The sequence below is a fragment of the Schistocerca cancellata genome, chromosome 2 (assembly GCF_023864275.1).
Source record: "Schistocerca cancellata isolate TAMUIC-IGC-003103 chromosome 2, iqSchCanc2.1, whole genome shotgun sequence".
NCBI lineage: Eukaryota > Metazoa > Arthropoda > Insecta > Orthoptera > Acrididae > Schistocerca > Schistocerca cancellata.
The window spans coordinates 407,440,133-407,457,280 of NC_064627.1; the positions used below are offsets into that span (position 1 = coordinate 407,440,133).

Here is a 17,148-nt window from a genome sequence, read left to right on the forward strand (position 1 = left end):
TGCAGTTGGCTGTGTCAAATTGGTATTTAGTTCTCAAAATAGCTGGGTCACTTAACTATTTTGGCAGAAGTGTATCCACACACGTTTTTTCTTCCTTCATTATATTTTTTCATAAAATACAGATAAAATCTTCATCAAGAATAGTTGCTGGTTGTGTTGCAGGTATTAAAAATGCAATAAAGTTATATTTGAGGAATTTGCCTTGACCTGAGCCCAATTTTCTTCTCTATTTCTCATAGCTGCTACAATACTGTTGCAATCAGTGGATTGGATTGGTTTATCTTTATTTACAGAAAAAGAAAGTAAAATTGGACAAATTAGTATCAGTCATGGTCATCAACATACCTTAGAAACACATTGAACTTCTCGTTTTTTGCCTCCTTTATTACACATGATCTTTTAATACAGTTTGTCATCTGGAAATAAATTTGTTTTTTATTTTTAAACTGGGCTATTTTCTGTGAAATGCAAAAACTGAGGCCTAATGTCCATTATAGGCCAAAGCTTTTTCATTTCACTGAATGAATGTGTGCTAAAGAAAAACCCCATATTATTTGCAGATACATGTTTTGTAACTTACTTGCAGTAAAATTATGATAAACTCATGAAGAATGGTGCAACAACAACAAAACAGGTTTGGAATATTCAAGTGGACACAGCATTTTACTCAAGGTGGAATCTGCAAATATATGTTTTATTGTTTAAGCAAACACAGACTACTGAGCTGCTTGATCACTTATTGACATCATGTTACTAATACTGCAAGTAAATTTTATCAGAGCCTTGGTCACACTTCCCAATAACTGTTTCATTTCTCCAAACATCTGTCTGTCATTCAGAAAAAGGTGAAAAAGAGTTGAAACCAGGAAATCACATTGCCTAGGACTAATTTTTTTTTATTATTTCTATGTGAGGAATAGGGATGATGATCATCAAATTGTAAAAATAGTTTCCGTAACAACAAAATGAGCTAACGGGCTCATCTCCTTTTACAGATGTAAAGATTAAATGTTGTGCAGAAAATATTAAGTAGTCCAGAAAAAGGTTGTATATGAACACATTTATTACATACAAAATACAGTTTATAAAAATAGTGACATGATTACTTAAACTCAGTAGGGAAAGCATACTTACAAATTAAAATACTGGGAAAGATTTCTCTACAAAAATGGCTACGAGTGTGCAATTGTTGAGCACAAAGATCAGCATACGTCTTGCATTAAGATCTTGACAGTTTGTAACTGAAGTAGAAGTGAAGAAATACCAATAAGAATGAGGATTTTTAATAATAATTGAACTGTCCACCACACTTGCAAGCAGCTTACAATGAAAAGTTTCTGCAACAGGCACAAACGAGGTGCATTAAGGTCACCTCAAGTACACAAAAATGACATCGAAAAACCCATGATGGTATAATTGGTGATACATTTTGGATTTATAAAATATACATTATACAAAGACTGATCACATGGAATAGTCCTAATGGTTCAAACTTGTTACCTCACCGATTACCTGCAGCAGTAAATTCATAACTGTTCAGTACTTGAGGTACTTACTAACATGTCATACATTCTAAACATGTGAAGCATGAAGTGACCGGACCGATAACCTCACTGTTTGGTCCCCTCCCCCAAATAAACAACCAATCATGAAGTGCAATATGAAGTTGTGAAGAGATTCACAGTTGGCATTCACAATAAAATTGTAAGGAAGTAGTATCTTAAATCCTTGAAAGTTATATTTCAAGATGGTCTCTTAATCCCTTAATACCGAGTGTTGTGAGTTCACGTCATACCAGTGTGATGCTAATACATGCAAGGTTAACAGTTTTTCAGTGCTAGGTCTACAGCTAAAGTTACCAGGATTTATGACATATACTGCCACTTTATGTGTGTGTCAAGAACTCCTGTAGTGACATGATTCCTCCTCCTCCCCCCCCCCCTCCCGCATACAAAAATTTCTTCAGGTAGTAAGGAATACAATGTCTGATTGTATAGTTTCTATGCAACAAAAGCCTTCTCCCCATTTCACAGCCAATGGTTGTATCAGAAGAATACATTAGCATTGTTGCCATCATGTTGGGAATGAAAATAGTCTTTTAAGGACATGATACTGATAAGATTATACAGAACCTTTTAAAATGGACTAATTGAAAATGGTATAATAGCCACTAGGGAAGGGATGATATGCACCATGACAATAAATTAGTTCTCCCAGTTCAAAGAGTAGAAAATCCCCTCTTGGTTAGAACACACAAGTTGTTGATTAAGCACACACAAATTGACACAGATCCACTGTCTAGAGAATCGGCAGTTCATTTCCTTGAAAGTTAAAGCAGTAAATGGGGTGGCAAGACAAAATACACAGGGAATCTTAAATTAGATTTTGGGCCCCCTGCAAACATGCCGAAAGAAGTACTTTTTCTCCATTAGTCACATTAGCTGAAAGTCTAGAACACTGATTTATTCCAACATTCCCTTCTTAGTTAAGGTTTTGTAATAAATTCTTCTAGATATTTTAGTTCTTCAAATAATGGAAAATCCAGGATGGAATGTAACAACATTATGAAAATAAGGTTTTGGCTAACAAGGCCTTTGTAAAAAATAGAGCTGCCCCCCCCCCCCACACACACACACACACGTGCAGCCTTTGCACGCACACTGTGTGTGTGTGTGTGTGTGTGTGTGTGTGTGAGGGGGGGGCGCACTTAGTTTGTGACAGTCTTTTTGTTTTGCCTATATGCGATTCAGCATCTCCACCATATGGTGAGTAGCAACTATCCTTTTCATAACATTGTTATATTTAGTTCTCATTATATGGGTCATTATTCTGCCTGTGGCAACTATTGAAATATCACACAGTAATTGCTTTGATCAGCTGCTAGATCATAAACAAGGTACACAAAATCCGATTCATTTTGTAGTATGTCCTCTGCTAAAAGTTAAAAATTTTGATACATGTATCTGTGGTTACAAATTTTACTGACATATGCTTTAACGAATACAAAAGCAGAGCTAACTTTTGTGAGAACATCAGTTACACGACTCACTTAGTCATATATGAGTTACAATCTCAACAGAGAACTGTAGAAGGAGACACACAATAGCTGTTTGCACTTCTACAAATTTTCTCCTGTTGTTCATAATAATTAAGCTTATTTCCTCTCACTTACATTCACACTACTTCAGTTTTTTAGAATGCTCCCCACCTTACTTGTTGTCTATGTGCACAGTAAATATTTAAAAAAATTAAAAACTGATTGCAAAACTGTATCACAAGTTGGCATAGTTCCCTGCAGTGGACGGCTTATCAGGCACCTATAATTTCCCTACAGCTTATCATCAATGTTTCCAAACTTAGTCAGTCATTCACAATACAACTTTTAAAAAGTGTAAAAATACAAAGCTTTAATAGGGGTAAATACTGTACAATGTTAAATCACACAAAAATAATTCATTGTCTACATTCCAGTGAAAAAAAATTAACTGAGCAATGTAAGTCTATATGTTTTGCATATATATAGTCATGAGAATTCTTACTTATTATTTTCAAACAAAACGATATACAGTCATGACATATTACAGTGTTGAAGAGCATATCAAGACTGGGCATGTAGGAAAACCTTTAATGTTTGCAATGTGAGAAATTTTGATATCAGCTGTTCAGCTCAACATACTAAAATCAAAATTGTCCATAGTGCCACAAATTACATTCCCATTTCACAAGCTGATGGGCCTCAATAATAATAAAAAAATCATATTTATTAAGACCAGTCAGTTAAGTAGGCTTCAAGATTATTATTACATTAAGTGTTTGAAGTTATGAAAAGATCATCCTTACACAAAATTGTATTTCTTATATCACCTTGTAGACGAGAAATAATTTGAGGTAACTTCACTGATGTGTGTCAGAAACTGATTAAATTTCAAACCAAGCAATAAACCACAAAAGTTTAAATTTATGTACACCTGATACATGGAGAACCTATTACCATACAAATAATTCATTAAATTCTCCATACAGCAGCAAACTTTGTGCCATTTATTACAAATGAGATTTTGTTTATGAAGTTCATAATGTCAGGATACTGAGAATCATTATCTTCAGTGTTGATGAAACATACAGAGAATGCAGATCACTTTTAAAATTATAATTCTTTGTACTTGTTGGGACATATTCATAATTACCTTTGATAAGATGGCTCATCTGAAACGTAAAGTTAGTGGTCCCTTATATAACTTAACACTTTACATATGAATACACAAAAACAACTAGAATATAATCTTTCATATATTTCACCAAAATAGAACTAATTAAAAATGGACGGAACTGCCTGAGATATTTTTCCCAATGTGATTACAAACTTTTAAGCCTTAGACTCGTGCTCCATTTCAAATCTTGACTGAGATTCCTGTATGTGTTTTCTCTTCTTGCGTTGAATGTTTGCCTCTACCAGAAATAAGGTTCCTGAGACAAAAGCTGCTACAACACCTACAACTGCCAGTCCAAATGCCCAACCAAGGAAATTATTTTCCTGACCAGGCATCCAATCATTACGATTCCCAAGGGAAGCAAACACAATTACAGCTATTCCACCATTTATACCTGCAATTGTAAAAAATAGCTAATATAGTGTGCAATGATTCCATTCTAAGAGATAGTAATAAATATTTACACTACACTATATGACCAAAAACAACAAAATAATACTAACATACTTTCTTGTTAAAATAACAAACTAAAAACTCAGAAATTAAACAGCTTTGACTTTCAGCTCTGTAAATGTTAATATGAGTATGGATAACTGACTGCATAAACAAGAATTTTGAAATTTATATGATCTCTTGTTTTACTCAGCAGTTTTCCATGTCTTATTTCAACATTTTGCCTCTTTGCACCATTATGATCACAGAATGGATAATGTTACTAAATTTCAATAGCAATAAGCTAGTTCTTTTTGCTGATGATAAAAGTATAGTAATAACACCCAACAACAAAGAATCAGCTGAGGAAATTCTAAATAATCTTTAAGAAAATTTAAAAAAAAAAATTCTCTGCAAATGGACTCTAAGTTTTGAGAAAACACATTTTATACAATTCTGTACAGTAAATGGCATAACATCATTGATAAATATAAACTATGAACAGAAGTCTGTTGCTAAGGCAGATTATTCAAAATTTCTGTGTGTGTGCATTCATGGGAAATTGAACTGGAAGAAACACACAGATGATCTGATGAAATGGTTATGTTCAGCTACTTACACTATTACGGTTATTGCAAATTTTAGTGATAGGCATAGTAGGCTAATTTACTGATATGTTTATTTTCATTCACTGCTTTTGTATAGCATCATACTTTGGGGCAATTTGTCATTAAGAGAGAAAGTATTCATTGTACAAAAGCATGTAATCAGAATAATAGCTGGAGCCCACCCAAGATCACCTTGCAGACATTTATTTAAGGAACTCGGGATATTCACAGTACCTTCGCAATACATATATTCACTTATGAAATTTGTCATTAATAACCTATCCCAATTCAAAAATAACAGTGAAGTGCATAGCTACAACACTAAAAGAAAGGATGATCTTCACTATCCTGGGTTAAATATCACTTTGGCAGAAAAAGGGGTGAATTATGCTGCCACAAAAATCTTTGGTCATTTGCCAAATAGTACAGATGTGAAGTAGTGACTGTAAAAACGAAAAATTAATTATTTTGTGTAAAGAAAACTTACTTTAAAGTGACACATTCCACATCATTACGAAATGTCGTACTCATGATCTATGGAACCAGGATTGAGTATGTATGTATGTAAGTATAGACTGCATGCTGCACTGTAAGTTTACATACATTCATGTTCAGTGAGATAATGAAAATTACAACATAATCAAAATATTCTTACCTGCTGCCATTAACAGTGCTCCTATGGCAATTATTAATAAAATATAACGTGTCTGCTCTGGTCCCCAACACAGGAAATAAAGTAACACCAAAAAGAAAGCAGCCAAAATACATAGGAAACAGAGTGTAAAGAAAAACTGTGTCGCGATCATGAAACCTGCAACAAAAATAAGCTCCATTACAAACATAATTTTAATTAACCTAGATGACAATCATTTTTTAGATGAGGCAGTTATACTTATGTATTAAATGGTGCAAGTATGTACGAGGGCGAGTCAAATGAAAACCTTAAATTTGTAATAACAAATCAAAATTTCGTGCCATCACCCTCTAAGTTGGTAAGCATGCTACAAACAGCATGCAGACTGGCATGTAGGTGGCAGCATAGTGCAGATGCACACATACCATCGCAGTATCAGTATAAATATGGCCGCCCCACTTGTGACTTGCACCAGGGAAGGACAGCGTTCCGTTACTCTGTTTTTGTGTAGTGAATGTGTGAAACCTATTGAAATTCATTGACAAATGAAGGCTCAGTACAGTGATTCATGTTTGTCACAGCAGCAAGTCTATGAATGGAGTAGCAAGTTTGCAAATGGTGTGACTTCAGTGGAAGATGCTCCTCGTCCAGGTCAGGCACAAGAAGTTGTGACTCCACAGAACATTGCAGCAGGTGAAGCCACAGTGAAGCAAAACTGCCGAGTGACACTGAATGACATTGCAGCATGTTTACAGATTAGTCATGGGACAGCACACCACATTGTGCATGATGTGCTCCAGTTTCACGAAGTGTCTGCAAGTTGGGTGTCGCGGCAGCTGACTCCTGAAATGAGAGAACAATGTGTTGATGCTTGTAAAGAACTTCTTCAGTGCTTTGAACGAGAAGGTGATGGCTTCCTTGCAAGAATCTTAACTGAGGACAAAACCTGGGTTCACTTGCACCAACCGGAAACTAAGAGAGCGAGCAAGGAATGGCCCATTCCTCATCACCAAAACCAAAGCCGTTTCGAACAGAACCATCAGCAGTGAAGGTTATGCTGACTCTCTTTTGGGACGAAAAAGGTGTCATTTTGGAGCATTACATGCCTAGAGGGACCACTGTCACCACTGCATCATACACAGCTCTCCTAAAAATCATCTGCGGCCTGCAATCAAATCAAAGCAACATGGATTGCTGTCAGCAGGTGTCCTTTTGCAACATGACAATGCAAGGCCCCACACTGCCTGTACAACAGTTGCAACAATCACAGACCTGCATTTTGAGCGTATTCCTCATCCACCATACTCACCAGACCTTGCCTCAAATGATTTCCACATGTCTGGACCATTCAAAGTGTGTGTGTGTGTGTGTGTGTGTGTGTGTGTGTGTGTGTGTGTGTGTGAGAGAGAGAGAGAGAGAGAGAGAGAGAGAGAGAGAGAGAGAGAGAGAGAGAGAGAGAGAGAGAGAGAGGGGGGGGTTTACGGGCACTAAACAGCGTGGTCATCAGCGCCCAAACGCATAAAAACAGGAACAGATGCAGTGAAGGGACTAAGACGGACAGCGAACAAGGAGGGAGAACAGCTAAAAGACACAGACCTGACGCAGTTCCAAATCCTCACATACAGAGGCAAAACAAGAGGAGAAGAAATGCACTAAAAAAGGAAAGAAAACAAGGAAAAGAGAACAGAAACTGAATGGAAACAAGGAGGTAATCGTGACTGGCGGACCTCTTACCTAAAACCTGGGTGAGCCAGTCACCCAGCAGCACATTAAAACCCTCTCCCTAAAATCCGAGGCAACAAACTGGACAGGACACAAAACCGTAAGACGTTAACCACAGTCATTGCATCGTCTTGCAAAATAGAGGGCAAATCCGGTGGCAAAGAAACCACCGCCCTCTGGTCAGAGAATAAGACACTCAAGTAAAATGTGGCGGACAGTAATCTGAACGCCACAAGCACTGCAGATTGGGGGGTCCTCCCGCCGGAGTAAAAAACCATGCATTAAGGGACTGTGCCCGATGCGGAGGCGAGTGAGGAGAACCTCATCCCGCCTGCATGACTGGTAGGACATACGCCATGGCCGCGTGGTGGCCTTGAACAGACGCAGCTTATTTTCACCGACTGCCAGCCACTCCTCTTCCCACTGACGCATAACACAAAAACGCAGGAGGGAGGTAACAGCATGGAGGGGGAAGGCACATTCAACAATGTGAGGGAGGGAACATGCATCTTTGGCAGCCACATCCGCCAGTTCGTTTCCCCTAATACCCACGTGCCCCGGCACCCAGCAGAAAGAAACCACCTTCCCCTGCCGTTGCAGGTGGAGTAGGGCATCATGGATGTTCTGGACGACCGTATCCACTGGGTAAAAGTGTTGCATGGTCTGAAGGGCACTCAGGGAGTCAGAACAGATGAGAAACTTAAGACTGGGAACACATATCATCTGCTCAAATGCCCGCAAGATCGCAAACAATTCGGCATCAAAGATAGTAAACACTGCAGGAAGCCATAACTTGACGACTCGATCAGGGAAAACAACAGCACAACCAACAGAGTCCCCCTGTTTAGAGCCATCCATAAATACTGGTACATGGTCGGGATGCTGGTGTAAAATATTGGAAAATAAGGAGGTAAAGACAAATGCAGGAGTGCAGCTCCTCTGGTACTCCGACAAGTCTAAAAGGACGCTGGACCTCTGGAGCAACCAGGGAGGCAGGCGGGTAAAACCTTTGAGTTGAGGGGGCCACACGCTCCACACCAAGGGACTAAAGCAAATGCTTGGCACGAATCCCAAATGGTCTCGTTGCCCTGGGACGACTGGAAAAAGAGATGTTCCATAGGCAGTCGGGCAACAGTAGGGTATGCAGGGGAGGTAGGACAGGCAAGGAATTGACACACCCGTTGCACCATGAGGAGTTTCCGCCAGATTGCAAGCGGCAGTTCCCCTGCCTTAGCACACAGGCTGGGGATGGGACTGGTACGGAAGGCACCAGTGGCCAGCCTGATACCCTCATGGTGTACTGCATCAAGAATCTTCCGATACGAAGGCCTCACTGACCCATACACGGTGCAACCACAGTCAAGACGGGATCGGAAGAAAGCCCTATAGAACTGCAGCAGACGCACCCGATCTGCTCTCCAGGACCGATGCCTCAGACACTTCAAAATATTCAGTGCCTTCAGGGCCCGCACCTTGAGGTCTTTAAGGTGAGGCAACCACGACAACTTGGAATCAAAAGTGAGGCCCAGGAACCTCACAGTGTCGCTAAAAGGAAGAATGGTGTCCCTCAGATGCAATTCAGGGGAGGGAAAAAGATGTCGAGAACAATTAAAATGAACACACACACATTTATCTGCAGAAAAGGTAAAACCCGTCTTCGCAGTCCATGCCTCTAATCACTTTATCGTAAGCTGCAACTGCCGACTAGCAGTGACAAGACCGGAGGAAGAACAGAAAACAGCAAAATCGTCCACAAACAAGGAGCATTGGGCAGGACTCCGGATAGTGGATGTGATACTGTTAATGGTGACGGCAAAGAAGGTGACACTTAAAACGCTTCCCTGAGGAACACCATTCTCCTGCACGTACAAATCAGATAGCACATTACCAACCCGATATCGAAAGAGACGGTGGGAAAGAAAGGACAGAATGAAGATGGGGAGACAGCCACGAAAGCCCCACTGATGGAGTTGACTGAGGATAAGACGGCGCCAAGTGGTGTCATACGCCTTATTAATGTCAAAGAATACACCTATACAATGCTGGTTACGTAGGAAGGCCTGCTGGATGGCCGCCTCAAGCAGGGTCAAGTTGTCGATAGCTGAACGACAACTCCGAAAGCCACACTGAGAGGGACTAAGGAGCTGCCTGGTCTCGAGCAGCCAAACCAGGCGACGGTTGACCATGGGTTCCAACGTCTTCCCGACACAGCTTGTCAAAGCAATACTTTGATAACTACTGGGATGCATTCGGTCCTTCCCCGGTTTGAGGAGGGGAATCAAAATCGCCTCCCTCCACGAGTCAGGGAACGTGCCAGATAACCATATCACATTAAAACAATTCAGGAGAACTTCCTTGGATGGCAGCAACAAGTGCAGCAGCATGCTGTACTGGATTTGATCATGACCAGGCGCAGTATCATGAGCCACAGACAGCGCTGAATCCAGTTCCCACACTGTGAAGGGGCAGTTGTAGGGCTCAAAATTTAGAGACCGGAAGTCCAAGTGACCCCTCTCGATGGCAGTGCAGTAGCGGCAGAAATCTGGATCACAGTTAATAGTGGCGGTAGATTCCGCAAAATGCATGGCCAGTGTCTGGGCAATGTCTCTTGGCGCCGTGAGGAGACTTCCCTGATGCAGCAATCCCCTGTGCAGCAACCCAGGTAGTTGGCTGAGTTTCCCGGGAATCCTCCTGATGGCTTCCCATACTTTCGTAGAACTAGTGAAGCGGGAGGTGGAGTTCAAGAATGATTGCCATGACCGTCGTTTGTTCTCTTTAATCACTCACTGCACCTTGGCCCTTGCGACCCAAAAGGCCGCAAGGTTGTCAGCTGAGGGACGGCACTTGAAGCAGCGCAGAGCTGCACGGCGGGCTCGGATGGCTGAGCGGCACTCCGTGGTCCACCAAGGGACAGGACGCCTCTTGGGATCACCGGATGACCGTGGGATTGACAATTCAGCAGCATGGGAGATCACGGCTGTAACATGGTCGACCCATTTGTGGACGCTGGCACGGTGTTCCAAAACAGCCAGTTCGCTGAAAAGTGTCCAGTCAGCTCTGCAGAGGTGCCACTGGGGCGGCACTGGTAATGCCACAGCCTCATCCAGGAGGCGAATCCAAAGGGGGAGTGGTCACTAGAATGGAGGTCAGCAGCAACCTCCCACAGAGCAGAATCCGTGAGTGATGGAGAGCAAAAGGAAAGGTCAGTAGCTGATGACGACCCAGAAGCAGCACAGAAATGAGTGGGAGCACCAGAGTTGAGGATGCACAGTTCTTCAGACATCATGAGGCTTTCCAGAATGCGACCCCTGGGGCAAGTAGTTGGAGAACCCCATAAGATATTATGAGCATTGAAGTCCCCCAGAAGAAGAAATCGGCGGGGGAGTTGGCTAATAAGGTCTGTGAGAGCCTCAGAGTCTATTGCATCCTGAGGCGGCAAGTAAACTGAACAGACTGTGAGCCTCCGACCCACAAGAAAGTCAACTGCAACTGCTTGTAAGTCTGTAACGAGAGGGAGCACAGATGAGTGGTGCATGTCACGGACAAAAACTGCAACACCACCCTTTGCCCTTCCCACGTCAGATCATCTTTTCGATATACGGTATAGCTCCGTAAAGAAGGAGCATCAGTGGCCTGAAAATGTGTCTCTTGGAGACATAAGCACAAAGGGCACTCTCGTACAAGGAGTTTTAATTCGGCCATGTGCGTCCTGAACCCATTCAGGTTCCACTGTAATATGGGAGCAAGTGACCAGGGTCGCTGAACTTTCACCCTGCCTCTGTGCTTTGGTGGAGAGCCCGTACTGGCTGGAGATTTATTCCTGGGGTGAGAAGATCGCCCCTGGTTGACATTAATGTCCATCAGCTCCGATGACAACCCCCAGGAGACGTCAGACAGTACGATGGCCTCGTCATCGGACCGACCCTGACTAGTCTCCTCAGGTGGCAAAACCTTCACCTTCGGCGTCTTTGTCTTGGGGGGCTTAGAATGCAGAGCCTTGTCAACAGTTGGAGCTTTACTCACCTGGGCAGAAGGCGCCATATGGGGTGAGGCAGGAAGTACCCCAATGTCAGCAACCACGGCCTTGTCCGATGTTGCGGGGAGAGCTGCAGGCTTCAAAACAACCGCATCAGCACAAGTGCACTAGCAAACGCAGGTATTAGTGCTAACACTAGCAACCTCTGTTTGCGTATCAACAGTGGCCAACTGTACCGGTTTTTTCAGAGCGGAAGCGAAAGATGTTGTAAACACAGGAGGCTGCACGGCCTTAAAGAGCTTCTTGGCCTCACCATAGGGGATGCGCTTAGATGTTTTCATCTCCTGTATCTTCCGTTCTTCAAGATAGATGGGGCAGATCCGGCTCCAGACAGGGTGACTCCCAGAGCAATTCACGCACTTCACAGGCGATGAACAATCTGCTCCTTCATGGGTAGGCTGACCACATTTACCACATGTGAAAATGACTGACTTAGACGTTGCTAGACAATATTTTATTTCAGGTAAGTCAAAACCAGTAATCATCATATTTTCTTAGCTAAACATTAAGTTTATTAGATAAGAAGCTGTCAGGCACAGTATTCATGACTAGTAATTGATAAACTTGCATTAACAAAATTAATGGAGGAAGAAACCTGTTCCATCAATTATATTAAATGCTTGCTTTTATATCTTATTGCTAGCTTAAATTTTTGAATTTAGATTATCAGATAATTAGCAGGAGGAGCGGTTACTACATTGCGATTTAATTTAATTTTGAATTTACATGGACTTTAAATTTCTTGCTTTGTCTGATGGGAGGGCATGGTACCTTTGGACCTTAATACAGGCCACTTACTGTGAACCGTTGATAAGGAGTTCAGATGACATGCAAATTATTTTTATAGTCTTACGGTTGTGCAGATTACACTTATTCTGAAGCTATAACTTAATAAAACGGTTAAGATGACAAATAATTGGGAGAATTGAAATTATTCGCAATCTTGACTGTTTTATTAAGTGATAAATTGTAATATTAATTAAAATTAATAAATTATATGTAATTTTTAATAGACTGATTTTTTATCTGCAACCAGATGGCTTTCAATGGAAAAATTATCAGTATTGCTATGTAAATTTCTGAATACCTCTAACTTTGCCTTCAAAGTCATTATGCGAGATGTAAATTTCAACAGATAAAACATCCGTTGATTCATGCTGGCACAAGAGCGGTTAGAATTTTGAAACAAAGGCTCTACATGATGCTCACTGCCCTTCTTGTAGCATCTCCCACTGGATTTTCAATGAAAATTTCATGCTGATTAAACAACCCATTACGATGTCCGTAGCTTGACTTCGAATCTTAAATTTTTTCCATTATTACAACAGTTGACAGTCACAGATCAAGAAGTAATATTCAAAGAAGGTTTTTGCAAGTACCTCCTTTGTGCACGAATTAAACTACTTGAGTTTTCTTCCAATAAATTTCACTCTAGCAAAGGCATTCCCACAGCTAGATTAGGCCTATGTGGTTGTTTTCACCTTAAATTTCTCATCACAGTCACTCTTAGCGACTTTACAGTTGCAATGGATCAAATGTGTAGTCAAACAACTCTGAGAATGATATATTGGGTGCTGCTAGCTTGGACATCTTCAATCTAAACACATACCTGTCCCTCCTTACTGGCATACAAGTTAGTATAAAAGTGTGTGCAGTTTTGTAAAACATGCAGCACTGTTCATCACTGAGCTTCACTAGCCCCTCAGTCCTTATAATGCACTCCCTCCCCTTGTTCTGACACCGTGTAAGGTAACTGTGTTATTCCAGCAACTCTTGTCATATACAATGTGTTGCTGCTCTACTTTTACTTATATAGCCTGTGCTATTAAGATATTTTTTTCCCTTTCCTCCTGTTTTTTTGGACAGTGTGTTCACTACAGCAGCAGGTTTCGCCATCTGGTAGCCAGTGTCACCAGCCTGGGTGGTAGGTGCTGAATATTGAACTAGCTGACTGCAGCAACTTCTTGTAGAGCAGATATGTCACGAATATGTCCTGCATCTGGTAGCTGATGGAGCTCTTCTGTGCCAAATTCACTGGGGAGATGCATTGCAAGCTTCATAACCCAATTCTGCATCCTCTCAAAGTGGTTCACATGACTCGGCAGCATTCCCCAAACTACATCCATGCACTGAGGACAAGCCTGATAAGGGCCAAGTACTCCATTGAGCTTTGTAGCAGTTTAGCACACAGAGTAAATATAAAATGTCTAAAATCTGTGACCGATTTATAGATTCAGAATTGTGTAGCCAAATTTTTTACCAGCCCTTTTACACAGGAGTAATATCTATGGTGTGAGCATGGCACACTAAGATTGCTCTTTCCCCTTAACTAATGAGATATTCTACCAGAAGATTCCACATTTTGAAACATATGTACCACTACAACAGAGGACACCAAACAGTAAGATAATCATGACTGTATGCCAGGCATCAGATGCTTTATAGAAATATTAACACAACTGCCTCTTAAATGTTAGGACACTTGGCAATTTGTGTTGAACTATTCAGAGTACAGTAAGGTGAGCTTTTATCTCAGTGACATCATATACTGATTTTCCTCATTTTATGAGCAAAAATACTTTCACATTTGTCTAGTCTCTCACTAAGTACTATTTTATTTAAATGAAGCCTTACTCTGAGAACTGATGCCAAGGTAATCTTACTGAACTGAATTTAACTAGTTGTTAGTATCTGCTCCTGGGTGGCCCACTGTGAACTTTAGCCTGTCCTACCTGACAAAACATTAGCTACGAGCTTTAGAAGATATTTTCTTTGGTGTTGAATGGCTAATTATCCATCAAATCTTCATTAATCTTCTCAGTCTGCTGCTAATTTGAAACATTCAGAAAACTGTTGCATCTTGTGTTAGAATTTTTCTGTTAGCCTGGTAACTCAGTATGGCAAGATTGCTTGGGAGTCCCTCAAGAGACATTCAGCTACCTATCTGCAAATACTTCCAACTGGATACCACTCCAGCAGAAAGGTATACTGCAAAGCAATAACGTTTCTCTCATCAAATTTTAGAACAATGATGGTTACTATTGTGATAGCGTCCCTGTAGAAAGCTTTGTTGTAGTGACAGCTGATCCGCACCATGGTCTAATGTCTAGATCAGGGTAATGACTAATCTCCAACATACTGTCCATTGCAAAAATACTGATCTTTAAAGTAGGCCTACTGCAATGCTGGGTTGGACGGTGACAAACGACGAAAAATGCAGGGGAGAGGGGTCCTCTGGCACGAAATTACTTTGAAAGAGCACCACATACATCGACACTTGTAACTGCTATCAAGCTGTACCTGACAAAACTAAGCTCCATGAAATGGTAAATGTTTTCAAACGTGTGATTCCTCAAACTGTGTTATTTCGTGCCATTATTCCTAAAGCTGATGTGGAAACAAAGTAAAATTACCTGGTACGAGGAATCCTTGTATCTCATCATAACCAGTTGTGAATGGGTCATATATCCATCTGCATCCAACAAAAAATCTTCTCATGAACTCATCATCTGGTTGCGGTAAGGACCGAAAACAATGAGACCACAGCCCCAATTGGTTCAGCTTCGCACCGGTTATTCTATAATCGCTAACAAGCCAACTTGGTGCACAAAATGCCACAGCAACACAGACAAGCGCAATTACAAAAACACCAATTGCACACGAGCCTGATAGTGTACGCCTCATCTTGACGTTGTGAGACACGGTATGCCTGTAAACAATTCAAGATATATTTTGTTATTCGAATTACTTTGAAGACGCTTCGTTAAAGAAAAATATGAGTCACAGTACATTTTTCCGTTTATTTAACACTTCTACAAAATACTGGCTTAATATCTCTACATTCACGATCGGCATTCAATCAACCTTCCACACTCACGCGCCAATGACTGTCAAAGATAACCTACTCTATTAATTATGTTAGTTTATTATCACCAGTACCTGTGACGCGTTCCTCGGCGATGATTATTTTTCCTACCCGCAGAGTTCGAATTTCTTAATTTGTAGCCAGCCTATGAATAAGCGAAACCATAAATCTGAACTTGCAACATAAGCCTCGAAATATCATTCAGAAAGGCTGATAGCTTCTTTTCTCACAGTTTACATTACTTTCCTTGTACAGAACTCTCTCATGTATGCGACTGAGTCTCATGTATGCAACTGACGACGCCCTGCATGTCAACAGGCTTGAAGAAAGTAGAAACGAAGTGCTGCTACTGACAACTTCGTGTCAACGGATATTCTTTTTTGTACACATATACACTTTCATACTAATACATTATTATAATCCATTTAATTGTTGCAGATACTTATATTACTATATAAAAACGAGAATCTGCACAGATAAGCGTACTAACTCTAATTTATCAGCCACAATGTACACGACGCCTCGAAATGTAAGTTGGCAACGCTGGCAATCTTAGAAAAGCTTGGAAGTTTTAAGGGGGTGTGGTGTTCGTGGGAATGGGAACTTTTAACAATTATTTTGAAACAGCTGTCCTTGCATTGTGTTCTTAACGAGGTAGAAGGGCAAAAAGACAAGTCGTTTGCGACACACGTTACCGTACCTCACAACTAACCTGTAAACACACTCGACTGAAAGAGGCAAATGAGACTCTGAAGCTTTAATATTCGGTTTGTGTCATGCATACTGTAGATACAAATGCTTCGTTAACTTATATCCGAAAAATTACGCGATTTGCTAGCGGAATGTCTGCCTTGGGAAGTTGGCTCTTAATTTCTACCAGTCGTTGCCCCTTTAATATCTAATTAACAAAACGCTGTGAAGTTATATCAGTGGCTGTTTTTGTTGTTTCTGGGTCATTCCATGTTAAAGGGACCAATATTAGAAAGTGTCCCCACTCGACCATCTCCAAATCTAACGAATTTTGTTGTGAATACTCTATATGGTCTTCAAGGGTTATATACCAAATTTCAGTTCTAGCAAACGTCAGGTCATTTGCTTTAACATTCACAGACAACTTTTTATGCTGAATCACACCATGGAAAAAATTTGGGATTTAGCCACACCTAAATATATATACAAGCCTCTAAAGTGGCAAAAAATTCGTCGCGCTATTGTGAGAGGCAAAGTTTGACCGAGCAATGCTATGTTTCATATGAACCAATCGCACCAAAACTTAAAGAGTGTTTTTCCTACCTATGATGTCTATGTATGGATCAAATTTAATTAATATTGGTGTCTAGATGAAAAGATATGCATCTGCGAAGTTGGCCAAAATTTTCGATGTGACAATTTTAGGGTATTTTTGGGGAACAATATCTCAACTGTTCCTTGTTCAATCCTTTTCTTTCTTGCCACAGCTGTAAAGAGCATACTTTAAGCTTACAAAACTGTATTGTGTAATTTCTAGGTCTTGCATATTGATGAATGAGAATACCTATCAAAAGTAGGGAAATGGATTATCGATAAATACATAAAATTAATACAACTTGAACTTGTAAATCAAAAACCGTATAATTATAGCCCCTTTTAATGGTATAAGA

At 40.6% G+C, this 17,148-nt stretch overlaps 2 protein-coding genes across 3 annotated transcripts in view; one reads left to right on the forward strand and one right to left on the reverse strand.

The window, feature by feature from the left end:
- Nucleotides 1-17,148, forward strand: part of LOC126154419 (uncharacterized) — a 273,459-nt gene that overhangs the window by 113,544 nt on the left and 142,767 nt on the right. The window lies entirely within an intron of this gene.
- LOC126161855 (uncharacterized) lies at nucleotides 1,042-16,020 on the reverse strand. Of its 2 annotated transcripts, none has more exons than XM_049917967.1 (4): nucleotides 15,583-16,020; nucleotides 15,057-15,352; nucleotides 5,907-6,062; nucleotides 1,042-4,605 (listed from the first exon to the last, which is right to left on the reverse strand). In XM_049917967.1, exons 2-4 carry the CDS (start codon nucleotides 15,325-15,327, stop codon nucleotides 4,367-4,369), a joined length of 666 nt encoding a protein of 221 aa, XP_049773924.1. In that variant the 5' UTR covers nucleotides 15,328-15,352; nucleotides 15,583-16,020; the 3' UTR covers nucleotides 1,042-4,366. The 2 variants fall into 2 exon arrangements, with proteins under 2 accessions (XP_049773924.1, XP_049773923.1); XM_049917966.1 differs by lacking the exon at nucleotides 15,583-16,020 and adding an exon at nucleotides 15,433-15,505.